Below are 17,568 nucleotides of genomic sequence, written 5' to 3'. Positions count from 1 at the left end.
ATGGGTCCTGCGATGTGGCCAGTCCCACATGGCCAAGAGGCATCTCATGCCCTCGGCATTTAACCATCCTTTTAAAAATGTGTCAGTACAGACGCCAACAGATACATAAGATGTTCAACATCACTATCCGCGAGGAAATGCAAATCAGAATCACGAGATATCACCTCACAGCCCTTAGAATGGCTGTCATCAAAAAGACAAGAGACAACAAGTGTCAGTGAGGACACAAAGAAAAGGGGACCCTGTGCGCTGCTGGTGGGGACACCGCCTGGGGTAGTCACTGTGCAAACTGGAGTGGAGGTTCCTCAAAAAGTTAAAAAAAGAACTCCCATATGGCCCAGCTATCCCACTTCTGGTGGCACAGCCAAAGGAAACGCAGTCAGCATCTCCAAGAGACATCTGCAGGTCTGGGTTCCCCGTGGCGTTACTCACTATAGCCAAGGCATGGGGGCCACCTCAGTGTCCATCAGCTGATGAATGGATAGACACTGGACTATTATTCAGCCACGAGAAAGAAAGAAATTCCGCCATTTGCAACAACATGGAACGATCTTGGGGGCATTATGCTCAGGAAAATAAGTCAGAGGAAGACAAATACTGCACAATCTTGCCTATATGTGGATTTCAAGAGAGCCAAACTCATAGAAACAGAGAGTAGAATGGCAGTTGCTACCGGAAAATGGAGAGATGTTGGTCAAGAGTCAAACTTTTAGTTTAACATGAGTAAGTTTGGGGGATCTAATGGGCTGCCTGGTGATGATAGTTGACACTGTGTTATAAAATTGAAAGTTGCTACAAGAGTAGATCTTAAATATTTTCACCACAAACAAGAAATGGTAATTCTGTAAGGTCATGGAGGTGTTGGCTAGTGCTACGGTGGGAATCATTTCATAATATTATAAGTACATCAAATCACTACATTGTATACCTTACACTTACACAGTGTTCTTTATCAGTTCTAGCTCAATAAGGCTGAAACAAATAAAAAATGAAATTAAAAAAATTAAAAGTCATCAAGACCAAAAAAAAAAAAAAAAAAAAAAGTCATCAAGACCATTTTCCCCTAAGGGGCAAATTCTTTTCTAAGATATGTATGGAGGTTGATAACATTGAGGGTTCAATCAAGGCTGACTATCACAATTAAACAAGTTAATATGAGAAATAATTATAAGTAAGCAAATTGTAAAATGAACCCTCAAAGACTACAGCTCTTGTAATTATCAAAGTATAGGATAAAATAAGTATGCATATGTTTAAAAAATAGAAGAGTATTGAAAGTTAGACAAATAACTAAAACCAGACCATTAAAACTGATCAGGCACGTAGGGAAGAAAATCAAATGGAACTGCTAGAAATGAAAAATATAATAACTAAAATTTGAAATTTGGTGTAAGATTAAACAGAAAATTACATACCGCTCAGGAGATTATTAAGAAACCAGTATTTAAGAGCTAAAGAATTACTCAGAACACAGCACAGAGAGACAAAGTAATAGAATATGTGAAAAAAAAAAAAACAATTTCAGAGACACAAAAAAAATCTAACAAAGTTTTATCAGAGATGCTGGAGAGAATGGGAAGAATGGGGAACAGCTATAAATTAAAAGTGCTGAAAATATCTCAGATTTTAAGAAAGATATGAATTCTAAGTAGAGTAAAAGAAAGTTCACATGAAAGACCAAAAAAAAAAAAAAAAATTATCTTGAAAACAACCAGAGAGAGGGTGCCTGAGTGGCTCAGTAGGTTAAAGCCTCTGCCTTCGGCTCAGGTCATGATCTCAGGGTCCTGGTATCAAGTCCCGCATTGGGCTCTCTGCTCAGCAGGGAGCCTGCTTCCTCCTCTCTCTCTGCCTGCCTCTCTGCCTACTTGTGATCTCTTTCTGTCAAATAAATAAATAAAATCTTTAAAAACAACAACAACCACAACCAGAGAGAACAAAGAAATAACAGCTTCAAAATACTGGAGAGAACATGTTCTTGTCCTAAGGTAACCAAGAATTTATTAAGCAGAACACAATAGCAGTAACTATGTAAGGAGGTAAAATAGTTAACCAGACAATATTAAAACTAAGAGCTACTATTCTTTGAAAGATAACATTAAGTGAGTGAAAAAGTAACCAATAGATTAGAAGAAGACATTTCCTACAGATATTTTCAAAAAAGGATTCACATCTAGAATACATAAAGAAAACTTAGGAATGAATCAATAAGTAAAAGAGAATCTAATAGAAGACATATCCAAATGGAAAAATGTTTATGAAAATATGCTAATTCCATTAGTTATCAGAGAAATGAAAATTAAAATCAAAATGTAGCTCTAATAAAAAAGGAAAATATCAAGTAATGGTGACAAAGAGAAAGTAGAATTCTTACAATATAATTAACATACAGTGTTATGTCATATCAAATTAAAGCTAAATAAAGTAATATTATGTTTTTTGTGTTGAGTTGTTTGTTTTTTTTTAAGATTTTATTTATTTATTTGACAGAGAGAGATCACAAGTAGGCAGAGAGGCAGGCAGAGAGAGAGGAGGAAGCAGGCTCCCTGCTGAGCAGAGAGCCCTATGCGGGGGCTTGATCCCAGGACCCTGAGATCATGACCTGAGCCAAAGGCAGCGACTCAACCCACCGAGCCACCCAGGCGCCCTTGAGTTCAGTTTTGTTATACTCCTTAAAAGTATATACACAAGCTTTTTATCTTCTCGTTGTATGAATAATTCATAATTTCAAAATTCTAAAGATTTAATATAAAGTTATTAAAATAATAACTCAATATTTGTAATAAATAATACGAAGAAAAAGTCTTTCTTCCACTGGATTCTGTCGTTTCCTGTTAGTGCTGAAACAGACACTTGATACTTCAAGGAGTGGAAGGTGAAGATAAGGCCACCATGCTGAGATTAGCAGAGTAGGAAGATAAACAGAATATGAGTCCTTGATGTCACAGAGGCCCTGAATTAACCAACCTAAAGCCATCCCTACATGGGACTTCTGCTTGTGTATGTTAATACATCCCCTTATTTTTTAAACTATTTTGAAATACATCCATTAGCAACTTTTCTAATTTGGTCTCCTTCTGTAGTTTTATAGCAGCCTGTACTTCTGCTTCATCACAAATATAATGGTATTGATGACTTTTGTACTTATTTGTTTAATGTCTTATCTGCTGGACAATAAGTTCCTTGACAGTAAGGACTGTGCCTATCATACTTTCAGCATCAACTCCAGCACCTGGCACATTATAAGACTCTCAATAAATATTTGTGGAATAAATAAATAAACTTATTAATCAAACCTCCTACTACTGAATACTTAAGTTGTTTCCAACTTTTTATTTCAATAAAGCTACAATAAACACCCTTGTATGTGTGTTCTCCACACATATGGGGAACTTCACTACGGTAAATACTTAAAGGTCAAATTTCTGGGTTCTAAGTTGTATATATTTTCAATTTTTCTAAGCACTCTCAAATTTCTCATGAAGAGGTTGTACCAATTTATGCTCTCATCACCCGTGCTTGCATTTCTATTTCTTCATATCCTTGCTAACATTTGATATCATGAAACCTTTCAATTTTTGCAAATCCGATGACTAAGATATAGTCATCTCATTTTAATTTGCAATCCCTTTATTATTGGCATAGCACTTTTCCATATTTGGCCGTTCAGATTTCTACTTAAAAAGCACCTGGCCTGTTGATTTTCTTGGCTCACTTTTTTCTTGGATTGTTTATGTGTTTTATATTAAATTTGTAGTTCATTATTATTTTGGAGACTAACCTTTTGTTTAAGATGTATATGGAGAGAGAGAAAGATCATCATGTGATACACATACAGATAAGACACCTACACACATGAAAAGAGAATGAAAGAGTATGTGTAAATATCTTCTCTATCTTGCTTGTTATGAAATTTTGTTTATGGTGTCTTCTGTCATATAGGTATTTTAAATTTGTATTTGGTCAAATTGATCAATATTTTCTTGTGTAGGTGATAATGTTATGGTTTTTTTTAAGATTTTATTTATTTATTTGACAGAGATCACAAGTAGGCAGAGAGGCAGGCAGAGAGAGAGAGAGGAGGAAGCAGGCTCCCTGCAGAGCAGAGAGCCCAATGTGGGGCTCAATCCCAGGACCCTGGGATCATGATCTGAGCCAAAGGAAGAGGCTTTTTTTTTTTTTTTTTTTGACAGCAGGAGGGATTACAATTAGGAAGAGAGGCAGACAGAGAGAGGGGGAAAGCAGGCTCCCCGCTGGGCAGGGAGCCCGATATGGGCCTCGATCCCAGGACCCTGAGATCATGACCTGAGCTGAGGGCAGAGGCTTAACCCACTGAGCCATCCAGGTGCCCCGAAGGCAGAGGCTTTAACCCACTGAGCCACCCAGGCGCCCCTATAATGTTATGTTTTATATAAGAAGTTCTTCTCTGAAGCGCCTGGGTGGCTCAGTCAGTTATGCATCTGACCTTGGCTCAGGTCATGATCTCAGGGTCGTGGGATCAAGCCTGGTGTCAGGCTCCCCACTCAGGGAATCTGCATGTCTCTCTCACTATGCACCCCCCTGCTCATGATCCCTTGGTCTCTCTCTTTCTCTCAAATAAATGAATAAAATCTTTAAAAAAAAAAAATTCTTCTCTCCCAAATATCATACCCACGCTGAGTAAATGCAGGCTAGCTGCTGTTACTTTTCTATCTTTACCACTCCAGTGAAACTGCTCTCTCAAAAGTCATCAGCAATTAAATCCTAGAGCCTCTACTGAGGCTATTTCCTACTCAACCTCTTTTGAGCATTAAACAGTTTGTCCAACTCTTTCTCTCTGAAAATCTCTTTCCTTTGGTCTTTGATAATATACCATTGTGAGGTTTTGTCCTATATATCGCCTATTCCTTCTTAATTTCATTCACTAATTCTTCCTTATCAGGATATCCTTCAAGATGAATGTTCTCTGCCTATTCTTTCCATCAATATGACCTTACCCACTGGCCTCAAAGGCCACCTCTTTGAAAATAAATACAAATAAATTCTAAACAGCCAACTTCACTCAGACTGTTCATTTCTAAATAGTGTATTTCAAATACTACATGTACCCTCAAACCCATGCTTCCTTTAGTATAGCACATTTAGTTACTAATACTACCTATCATCCAAGATAGTAGTTTTTAAGTCTTCTTTATCTTCTGTCTCTCATGTTACTAAATCCAATCATGTTAAATGCTGCTGATACTCTCTTAAAATATCTCAAATCCATCCCCTCCTTTCCATTTCCACTACCCTATATCAGAGTTTCTTGCCTGTTAACTGACTTCCAATCATTCTTCTATCAGTTATTCTTCCAAAGCATGTATTAGTTATGATTATTATGTGCTCCTTCTAGGCAAGATCAATGTCCTAACCAGTACATTCTCAATATATAATCACTAAAAATAGTTACATGAAATTTGGCATTTTGTTGCTCAAAAATCTAAGAAAGTAACAATCACTGTAATTAGGAAGCCAACTGGGCACCCCACTCTCTATCTCTCTGAAAATGTAGACAACTTGCTCATGCCAAAAATTCTGTGACCTGTAAGAGTCCAAACCTAGCCTCCAAGATTTCTGCTAATTCTCCAAAGCTTTAGCTTTAATGGTCCTCCCTGTGTCCAGCCACTACAATATGAGTTGTCTTCTTTATTCCACATGTCAAATTTATCCCCTTTCCAAAAGAAATCCTCTTAGACCAAGCACTTCATAAGCTGACCCAACTTTACTTAAAGATCAGAGGATGTCAACAGGGAACGTCTCAATAGCCATGCAGCCTCTTATCACCTTTCTAGGTCCTCTCCTTTCTCCCTGCAGATCCCTACACCTTTCTCCTTCTCTCTATCACCACTCCTAAACCAAAGCAAAATACGTTAATCCTTGAACAATGTGGGATTGTTCAATGTGGAACAATACCAACCCTGTAGTCCATGCATAACTTTGGAGTCCCTGAATACTTGAACTACTCATAGCTTACTGCTGATCAGAAGCCTTACCTGATAACATAGTCAATTAAAACATATTTGTATATATAGTATATACTCTATTTTTACAACAAGCTAGAGAAAAAGCAATATTAAGAAGATCACAAGGAAGAGAAAATATATCTACAGTACTGTACTGTACTTATTGCAGAAATCCACATATAGGGGCACCTGGGTGGCTCAGTGGGTTAAAGCCTCTGCCTTCAGCTCGGGTCATGATCCCAGGGTCCTGGGATCGAGCCCCATGTCGGGCTCTCCGCTTGGCAGGGAGCCTGCTTCCCTCTCTCTCTCTGCCTGCCTCTCTGCCTACTTGTGATCTCTGTCTGTCAAATAAATAAATAAAATCTTAAAAAAAAAAAGAAGAAATCTACATATAAGTGGACCTGTGCAATTCAAACCCATGTTCAAGAGTCAACTACAGTCTTCTATTTGTCTCATTCATACCTCCTACATTATTTACTTTTTGTCTCTTGAGTCGAGGGCCTCCAAGAGCCCACTACAAGGATCTGTTCAAAGTATTTCTTCCAAAAAATCTATAATGCTATCCTTAAAAAAAATTCTAATAAAGGGTGCCTGGCTGGCTTAGTCAGTACAGCATGAGACTCCTGATCTTGGAGTCATGAGTTCAAGCTCCACATTGGGTGCAGAGATTACTTTAAAAATTTTTTATTTAATTTTAAAAATTTTAGTAACTTTTTCTCCAATTTCCTATATCATGAATAATAATACTATTTAGGATGCTCATATGTATCAGGCACATCACTAAACCCTTATGAAACAGTTATCCTTAATACTTAGGAAGAATAAATAATTTGCCTAAAGTAACAACTAGTTAGGAAAAAGAGCCAAATTCAAAGCACTTATGTCTGACCCCAAAGCCCATATTCTCCTCTGCCTATAAACAAATGATATAACTTTTTAGTATAGCATTCAAGAACCCTTCCATAATTTGATTATTTTCAGAATCCTCTCCCAACATACCTACACTAGACGTCTCTGTTTCTGAAATATACTCTCTAATATCTTGTGCCGTTCTATTTGCTAAAATGCATCCCTTCTTTGTCCATCACCTTCTTATTCATCCTTCTAGAATGCTGTGAGGATTCAATCAGTTAAACATGTAAATTACTTAAAATGCTGCCTAGCAAATAATAATAGATGGTAGCTGTTATTATTACAAGACATTTACAGGGTTTTAGAAAATTGCTGATATGGGGGGAGGGGGGTTGGGAGAAGGGGGGTAGGGTTATGGACATCGGGGAGGGTATGTCCTTTTGGGTAAATTGGAAGGGGAGATGAACCATGAGAGACTATGGACTCTTGAAAAACAATCTGAGGGGTTTGAAGTGGCGGGGGGGTGGGAGGTTGGGGTACCAGGTGGTGGGTATTATAGAGGGCACAGCTTGCATGGAGCACTGGGTGTGGTGAAAAAATAATGAATACTGTTTTTCTGAAAATAAATAAATTAGAAAAAAAAATCAAAAAAAAAAAAAAAAAGAAAATTGCTGATAAATTATATGCCAAAATAGGTCAACCAAAAATAATAGCCTTGGTAATGACATACTCTCACATTCTCTTTCTCTACTCTCCCTCTCCCTCTCTCTTTCTCACTCACACACACACATTCACACAAAGTACACACACTCACACACACAAAACCAAGCAAAGACATATAGTAGGAAAAAAATCCATCATAAAGTGAGACATAGACTTGGTTTAAATTTTAGCTCTGCCATTTAATACCTGTGTGACTTTGGACAAATTACTTAACTTCTCTAAGCTCCTGTTTCCATACTCATAAGGTAAGGATATTTGAATCAACGTTGTAGGCTTTCGTAAGAATAAAAGACATTTCACAAAGAGCTTAGCATGATGCCCGACACATAGAAGATGCTCATTAAGTGACATAAATTATTAAAAGAAAATATATGATAATTATTAAAAGAAAACATATAATTATTAAGAGAACGAGTATATGTAGAAACTTAAAAGTATTAAATAAGGTCAATTAATTTCAGAAATTGGAGCATGCTTAAGAATTGGAAAATCTACCATTATTAGGTTAACTAAGGTGCTACTTTTAATTATTAGCTATACTTTAAAGCTATCTGAGAACTTGATAGGGATATTAGGATATCAATAATATTTACTTAACATTCACACTATCATAAGTCCAAAACTATGAGGGATATAACAAAAGAGGTCATGATTTTCATCCTCAAGGAGTTCAATAGAAACCCAAACCATATGGCAATATATTTTGTGTTACATAAAATACAGGTTCTTAAAAGAAATATGCCAAAACACAGGCATAAAAAGTAGCATGGTGGTTGCCAGAGGCTGAGGGAAAGAAAGGGTTGGGGAGCTATTTTTTAATGGGTCAAGTTTCAGTTTACAAGATGAAAAGTTCTGGAGAGAAGTGGTGGTAATGTTATTAGCACAACATTATAATTGTATTTAATACTACTGAACAATACACTTAAAAATTATTAAGAAGGTACATTTTATGTTCTGTGTATTTTGCTACAATAAAAAAAGTATAAGTAAGAAGCAAAAAGAAATATGCCAAAAGTAGATTAATCTGGAAATAAAACAATGAAAACAGTTACACAATGAATTTCTACAAAGATTTTTAAATGGATTACAAATTTAGCACTTACCTTCATATTTAAAATGGTAACATTTTCCAAGCAATAATACAGGGGAATTTCTACTAAAATATGTTTTTGTTTTCAACACCCAACCTAAACAAGAAAAGAGAAAAGTTGTTTTGCAATTAAAGGATTTCAGACTAAGAGTCTAGCAGCATTTCCTTTTTCTTAATTTGAAATTGTTAATTTTCACCTATGGACATGCATTTTTTTGCAACAATAGCAAAATATATGGACAATGAACAGAAAATACAGGCCACTTATGTGACATTAAAATACAGTCAAGTATTTTAAACATATTCTATCCACAAAAAGGACATAGAAAAAAAAGAACTTAATTTTAATTTCTTTTCAAACAGGTCACAATGTTACCACACAATGGTGTAAAACTTAAAAGTACAAATTCTACTCCAGTTTCTCTGACAGCAATCTCTTTTCCCAAATGCAACAAATATTACCAATTTCTTATATTTCCTTCCATCTTAGATAATTAAAATATTTAAATAAATTGAGTATTCCAATGGAGTGATTTAAGGACAAGGTAACAAAATACAAAATACACTAGTGCTTTTGATAAATGTGTATTAAAGTTTCCTGGAAAAATGTTATAACCCCATCATGTCAGCCACCTGAGGATCTCTGAAATACTGAATAAAGCTTTCAGATATCATTCCAACTTTCTTCCTACTAAACTGTATGTGTCTAAAAGTATCCTCTTGGGTTGTTTTTTTTCCCATGACCCTGAAAGCATGACCTGAGCTGAAACCAAGAGTCTGTTGCTCAACCAACTGAGCCATCCAGGTGCCCCTCCTCTTGGTTTTTTTTGGTACCATTAGTAGTTCTCGATTTCCTGAAAAAAAAACCTGTCCATTACATTCCTGAATATTCCCAAGTATATGAAATTCCTGACTGCTAATGGTAGCCTTAAGAGCCGCTTCTGAAATGCAAGCGCATATAAACAGAAAGAATCTGAAATTGGGAGTCAACAGACTTAGGTCTGCTTTTTTTTTTCTTTCTTTTTTTTTTTTTTTTTTTTTTTTTTGGTCAGCAAAGCAAAGTTTATTGAGCGATAGTAAAAGTTTACTGAATAGAAAAGCTCCTGACGGGTGCCTGGGAGGCTCAGTGGGTTAAGCCTCTGCCTTTGGCTCAGGTCATGATCTCAGGGTCCTGGGATGGAGTCCCACATCAGGCTCTTTGCTCAACAGGGAGCCTGCTTCCTCCTCTCTCTCTCTGCCTACTTGTGATCTCTCTGTCAAATAAAAAATCTTAAAAAAAAAAAAAAAGGTCCTGAAGAGGGAGGGGACCCAAGAGGGTTGCCCGACAGATCTACTCTTAGGTAGACTATCTGCCATTTATATTGAAGAACTGATAGAAAATTTAAAATCAGTAAGTCTCATGAAAGTACTCCCCAAAGTGCTGTAAAACAAATAAATACAAAAAACAAATAAAAATATGTATTCACAATAAAGATGATCCAAGTATTTTCATTTGCTGGAGAAAAGAATGGAAAATCAAACCCCGGAATCGAGTTTTCCTGCAGCCTGGATTACTGCAGTACTCTCCAGAATGATTTCTGGGCCATCAGTCTTTCTTCACTCTAGCATATGCCACACGTCACTGCCATATTAATCTCCCTGTGGCTCAGTTTTGATTAGGTAACTATTCAGCCCAAAAACCATCCTCAGTGACTCATTACTTAACAGATTTATTATGAACCTCTCAGTAATACTAAAGAGTTTCCAAAATATGCTACAAATTACCTTTACAGCCATCTTTACCACTACTTTTCACTTATACTCAAAGTGGGGCTTGCTATGTGAGTCATACTACCATGACAAAAACATCCTCCTCAATATCAGCCTATCTAAATCCTACTTCTTCTGGCTAATGGATGCACTTCTAAGCCAATTTTTCCTTTTCACACTTGGCTTTGATGTTCTTCTCTGAACTCTAATGGGAAATTAGTATTCACTGGCCACTTACTGTATACCAGGAACTAGACCAGCAAAAGTAATGTAATGTTACTTTACAAACATTACGTCTTAGAAATATTATTAGTACTGTACTGAAATAATTCTAATCCCCAAAATACTAATAACTCCCTCCCCTCCAACAGCATTTCTAAGGCAAATTTGAAGAACCTCACAAAAACCTCAAATAAAAGGAAATAATCTTTAAGGAGGAACTTCTATGCTTAACCTCTGCCTACCCCTCTTGAAAGTTACCAGTCCTTCCTCAAGAAAACAGAAGTTGCGAATCTAGTTTCAGGCACTGCAAGGATCCACATTTTACATGAGCACAGATTTACAGTGCTTTAAAGCTCAACCGTCATTCATATGGTACATACTCTTACTTTTGTATTTCCTGTGCAAATCCTGGCAGGACCTAATACTCATAATAGACTGACTTCCTTTAATACTCCATGATGCTAGGTACATAAAGATGACTCAGGACTTCTGATAAGGCCCAGCCATTTTCCTCAGGCATGTCAGAGCTGAATTAGACCAGTATGCCAAGTAACTAGTTTAAGTTCTTTTTTTTGATCATTTAGTTTTAGCTGACCAATTTTCATTTCCTCTTTTTAAAAGCATTGTAAGCAACGTACCACAATCTCTAACCTAGCTTGTTGATGTTGAACCAGGACTCTCTGGCACACAGAGATGGAAAATCAAGGATGTAAAATCCATAGAAGTATAGGATAACAGAGCCCGGAGCATAGGAAAGAGCCATGAGTAAGAAGTATGATTATGAATAAGTTCTTACACATACTGAAAAATATATATTCATCAGAATTCTCCATACTCAAGTATATATTTTTATTTTATTCTTCAATTTCCCCTACTTTTTACCTCTAAATCTCAATTTATAGCAGCAGAGAGGTGGGACAGAGACATACTAAATGTCATTATGATTTCTAAATAAAAACTAATTAAATAAAACTAAATAAATTAAGAAAGTAAGTGAATTTGGCCAAAAAGCCATTAAACAAGTTGACACAAGGTGGTCACTGTCTATGAGGGGTGAGCATTGACCAGAAGGAAGTATAAAGAAATTTTCAGGGGTGAAGGAAATTTATATATATTGATTAAATTGTTAGTTTCATAGATATAAACATGTATCATACTCTGCAAATTGTATACTTATGATATGTTCATCTCACTTTGTTACTTTTCTCTTAATTACAAAAAGAAATTAAGAGATAAACTAGAACAGTGTTTCAGTTATTTGTTCCTATTTAACAAACCACTCCAAACTTAATAATTTGAAACAACTTTTTTTCTTATATCACATAGTTCTGTGGGTTGACTGGGCTCAATTGAGCAGTTCTCCCACTGGTCATGCTTGGAGTCTCTAATGTCATAAAAATCAGATGGAGAGGCTCAACTGAGACATTGCATTGGCCAATGCTTTCTCTCTAATACAGTCTCAGGGCCTTTCTTCTTCGTGGGGCCTCTCCATGCTATTTCTCCAGCTGAATATCTAAGCTGGTTACATAACACTTCAGAGCTCCAAAACACAGCAAGCAGAAGTTGCCTCTTAATGACCAGCCCTAGAATTGACAGAGCCTCACTTCTGTCTCATTCTATTGGTTAATATAAAGCATAGGCCAGCCCAGACTCAACAAAAAAAGAAACAACACAAATGTGATTAAAGATCCTTACTAAGGACCATTATGGAGCCTAGCTACCATAAACCGAATATTAATTACAAAAAACCCTATAGTCCATTAAGTCAGCAACTTGAAAATCACAAGGCTTTAAAAGATGCAAACAAGCCAAAGAACATAGAAATAACAGATGACAATGATTTTCTGGAGGATCAGAAACACACAGAAGGATGGTTTACTTATTACTATTTTTTTTAACTTTTTTTCAATTTCTGTTTTTTTAAGATTTTATTTACTTATTTGACAGAGATCACAAGTAGGCAGAGAGGGAAGCAGAGAGAAAGGGGGAGAAGCAGGGTCCCCACTGAGCAGAGAGCCTGATGCGGGGCTCCATCCCAGGACCCTGAGATCAAAACCTGAGCTGAAAGCAGAGGCTTTAACCCACTGAGCCATCCAGATGCCCCTACTTATTACTATTTTAAAAAGGAAGTCAAGTTTACATACCTCATAATGTCATGTAAATAAAAGGGGGAGGGAGGAAAAAAAGCAAAAAATGAGTTTTACAAAAATGTAAGGTCCAGTCCAGAGAGAGAGAGAGCACACAAGCAGGCAGAGGCAGAAAGAGAAGCAGGCTCCCTGCCGAGCAAGGAGCCTGATGTGGGACTCGATCCCAGGACCCTGGGATCATGACCTGAGCTGAAGGCAGCAACTTAACTGACTGAGCCACCCAGGTGTCCCAAAGTCCACAGTCTTTTAAGCCTTGAGTGCTATGCCATTTCTAGTTCTTTCTTCATCACTTCATAACACTGACATTGATAAATAATCCTAATTATGTTTACTGTATTCAGAAAACAGCAAGACTGGGGAGCAAGAGAGGCTGGGTTTGAGTATCAGTTTCAAGACTTATAACTTTGATATATGACCATGAATATGCCCCTTAATCTCGGTTTTCTAGTGAAAAAAAATCCCAGAAAGATATCAGGTTTTTTTAAGAGTTTATTTATTTATTTATTTGACATAGAGAGAGATCACAAGTAGGCAGAGAGGCAGGCAGAGGGAGAGGGGGAAGAAGGCTCCCCACCAAGCAGTTAGCCCGATGTAGGGCTCGATCCCGGGACGCTGAAATCATGACCTGGACCAAAGGCAGAGGCTTAACCCACTGAGCCACCAGGTGCCCCACCAGAAAGATATCTATCACAGAAATAAATGAGATGTACATAAATTATCTACAAAATGCTAATATGCTAATGGGTGTTCAATCAATGTTAGTTCTTCCTACACCACCCATATTACACAAACTCTAAGCAAGGAAAATACATAAAACATTTTAGAATGATTTTCACCAATAAAATCAAACAAAGAATACTACTTCATAACTTGAAGCTATCTAGAACACTCAGTTACCTGAACTACTACCTAGTAGCTATATGACAATTTTCAACTTACAAATGAAATCTTCATCACACAACCTGTTCACCAGATTAAATGGCTTAAAAAGAGCATAAACCTCTATTTGCAGATGAACATGATCCTACATTCAGAAAATGCTAAGGAATACACAAAAAACTGTTGGAACTAATTAAGTAGAACACCAAGCTTACAAGAAACAGGATCAGATTATAAAAAAACAACTGTATTTCTATATACCAGCAATAAACATACTAAAATAAAATTCAGAAAACAATTCATTTTAAAATAGCATCAAAAAGAATAAAATACTTAGGAATAACTTTAACCAAAAAGTGCAAAAGTTATATGTAGAAAACCACAAAATGTCACTGAAAAAAATTATAAGCCTAAATATAAGCAAAGATATCCCATGTCCATGGATTGGAAGACTTAATACGGCAATACTCTTTTTTTTTTTTTTTTAAAGATTTTATTCATTTATTTGACAGACAGAGATCACAAGCAGGCAGAGAGAGAGGAGGAAGCAGGCGCCCCGCCGAGCAGAGAGCCCGATGCAGGGCTCGATCCCAGGACCCTGAGATCATGACCTGAGCTAAAGGCAGAGGCCTTAACCCACTAAGCCACCCAGGTGCCCCTCGGCAATACTCTTTTAAGATGACAATACTCTGCAAGTGGATCTACAGATTCCATATAAAATCTATATCAAAATCCCAGTTGGATTTCTTATAGAAATTGATAAGATGATCAAGAAATTCATATAGAAATGCAAGGGATCTAAGAATAGCCAAAACAACCTTGGAAAAGAATAACAAAGTTAGAACAAAGAAGAACAAACTTCCCAGTTTTAAATTTTACAAAAAGCTAAAGTAATCAAGAAGTGTAGTACTGGCACATGGACAGATGTGTAGATAAACAGAACTGAATTGCAAGTCCAGAAATAAATCTCTACATCTATGGTCAACTGATTTCAGACAAGGGTATCAAGATCATTCAAAGGAGAAAGAACAGTCTTTTCAAAAAATGGGGCTGGGACAACTAAACAACCACATACAAAATGAATTCGACTTATAACTCACATCACAAGCTTAAATTAACTCAAAATGGAACACAGACCTAAATGTAAGAGCTAAAATAATAAAAATTCTTTATTTTTTTTAGATTTTATTTATTTATTTGAGAGAGATCACAAGTAGGCAGAGAGGCAAGCAGAGAGAGGGGGAAGCAGGCTTCCCACTGAGCAGAGAGCCCGATGCAGGGCTTGATCCCAGGACTTGGGATCATGACCTGAGCCAAAGGCAGAGGCTTTAACCCACTGAGCCACCCAGGTTCCCCTAAAATAATAAAATTCTTAAAAAAAAAACATAGGTACAAATCTTCATGAGCCTGATTTAAGCAAAAGTTTCTTAAATATGATACCAAAAGCACAAACAACCAAAGGAAAAAATATATAAATTGATTTCATCAAAATTTGAAAGTTTTGTGCTTCAGTGGACACTATCAAATAAGTGAAAAGATAACCCCAAAATGTGAAGAAATATTTACAAACCATACATTTATTTGCTAAGGGATTTGTATCTAAAATATACAAAGAACACTTATAACTCAACAATAAAAAGACAGATAACCCAATTAAAAAAGCACAAAGGATTTAAATAAACATTTTCCAAAGAATTATTAAAATAGACAATAAGAATATAGAAAGATGCTTAATGTCATTATTCGTCAAGGAAATACAAATCAAACTCCGTGAGATACACCCACTGGAATGACCCTAATAAGAAAGATGAACAGGGAGCCTAGGTGTCTCAGTCAGTTGAGCATCCTATTCTTGGTTTTGCTTGGGGACACGATCTCGGGGTTGTAAAATCAAGCCCTGTGCGCAGCTTCTGTGCTGAGCACAGAGTCTGCTGGAGATTCTCTCTCCCTCGCCCCCTGCCCCTACCACTCATGCTCTCTCTAAAATAAATCTTTAAAAAACTTTTTTTAAAATGTGGACAATATGGGGCAGCTGGCGGGCTCAGTCAGAAGAGCATGCAACTCCTGATCTCCAGTTTGTGAGTTTGAGCCTCACTCTGGATTTAGAGATTACTTAAATAAATAAAAGACTTAATTTAAAAAAGGATGGACAATAGAAAGTGTTGGTTGGGATGCAGAGAAATTCAGAACTTCTAACACTGCTGATGGGAATGTAAAATGGTGCAGCCACTTTGAGAAACAGCTTGGTGGTTCCTCAGAGTTACACTTAGAGTTAACATATGATCTAGCAATTCTACTCCTAAGTATATACCCAAGAGAACCAAAAAGATATATTCACACAAAAACTCATATACAATGTTCACAGCAGCACTATTCATATTAGCCAAGAAGTCAAAAACAACCCAAATGTCCATCAACTAGTAAGTGATTAAGAAAATGTGGTATTGGGCGCCTGGGTGGCTCAGTGGGTTAAGCCGCTGCCTTCGGCTCAGGTCATGATCTCAGGGTCCTGGGATCGAGTCCCGCATTGGGCTCTCTACTCAGCAGGGAGCCTGCTTCCCTCTCTCTCTCTCTGCCTGCCTCTCCATCTACTTGTGATTTCTCTCTGTCAAATAAATAAATAAAATCTTAAAAAAAAAAAAAAGAAAATGTGGTATGGCTATACAATGAAATATTATTCAGTCACTTAAAGGAATGAAGTAGTGATACATACATGCTACAATATGGATGAATTTCAAAAACACTATGCTAAATGAAAGGAGCCAGACACAAAAGGCCACAAGTTGTATGATTCCATTTATATGAAATGTCCACATTGGAACGCCTGGGTGGCTCAGTGGGTTAAGCTGCAGCCTTCGGCTCAGGTCATGATCCCAGGATCCTGGGATCGAGTTCCGCAACAAGCTCCTTGCTCAGCGGGGAGCCTGCCTCTCTCTCCGCCTCTGCCTGCCTCTCTGCCTGCTTGTGTGCTTTCTCTCTCTCTCTTTCTGACAAATAAATAAATAAAATCTTTAAAAAAAAAACAAAAAAAGTCCACAATATCCAAACCCATAGAGACAGAAAATAGACTGGTGGTTCCCAGGGGCTGGAGAGAAGTAGGGAGCTGCTAATGGGTCCAGGATTGCTTTTGGGAGTGAAAAAATGTTCTGGAATTAGATAGTGATGATGGCTGCACAATCTTAAAATATATTAAAAACCACTGAATCATAAAAGGGTAAATGTTTTAGTATGTAAATTGTATCTCAATTTTTTTTTTTTTTCATTTGTCAGAGAGAGAGAGGAGCGAGAGCGAGCACAAGTGGACAGAGAGGCAGGCAGAGGCAGAGAGAGACGCAGGCTCCCTGCCGAGCAAGGAGCCCGAAGCGGGACTCGATCCCAGGACGCCGGGATCATGACCCGAGCCGAAGGCAGCTGCTCAACCAACTGAGCCAAAATCAGTGTCCATAGTTTTCCAAATTCAATGTTTATATTCATTCAAGAGAAACTTAAGCAATTGTGAGTGACTTAATAAGGCAAATGATACACGTCTTCAAATATTTCTTTAGATTTATACAATTTTTGAATGATACTTACTATATTTCATGTTGTTCCAAGCAGATATAAATTTAGTTTTTAGCTTGTCAACTTCATCTGTTCCTGTGGCCTCCATATTCAAATTCTAAAGAAAAAGCCATCACTTGATTGCATTCTTCTGTAAAGTTATCCTTAGTGCTAAAAGAAAAAAATTAAAGAAAAATAAGTCATGAGTATATATTATATGGTATATTACTGCTTAAGTTTTATATATGATTAATACAATTTGAATACAATTTGAACTGCAAATGAGCAAACCAATTTCTTATTTTACATAACAAGATATAATATATTCTATAAACAGGGGCACCTGGGTGGCTCAGTGGGTTAAAGCCTCTGCCTTCAGCTCGGG

At 36.9% G+C, this 17,568-nt stretch overlaps 1 protein-coding gene across 2 annotated transcripts in view; it reads right to left on the bottom strand.

Moving 5' to 3' along the window:
* ATG4C (autophagy related 4C cysteine peptidase) overlaps positions 1 to 17,568 on the bottom strand; it is an 81,481-nt gene that overhangs the window by 39,840 nt on the left and 24,073 nt on the right. For both annotated transcript variants that reach the window (XM_044238367.1, XM_044238368.1), the window contains exons 2-3: positions 17,217 to 17,354; positions 8,660 to 8,743 (exon numbers count right to left, since the gene is read on the bottom strand). In XM_044238367.1, the coding sequence (XP_044094302.1) occupies positions 8,660 to 8,743; positions 17,217 to 17,292 (160 nt within the window). In that variant the 5' untranslated portion in view covers positions 17,293 to 17,354. The remainder of the gene's footprint in view (positions 1 to 8,659; positions 8,744 to 17,216; positions 17,355 to 17,568) is intronic.

The sequence above is a fragment of the Neovison vison genome, chromosome 2, assembly GCF_020171115.1.
Source record: "Neovison vison isolate M4711 chromosome 2, ASM_NN_V1, whole genome shotgun sequence".
Lineage (NCBI taxonomy): Eukaryota > Metazoa > Chordata > Mammalia > Carnivora > Mustelidae > Neogale > Neogale vison.
This window is presented reverse-complemented; position numbering and strand designations above follow the sequence as displayed.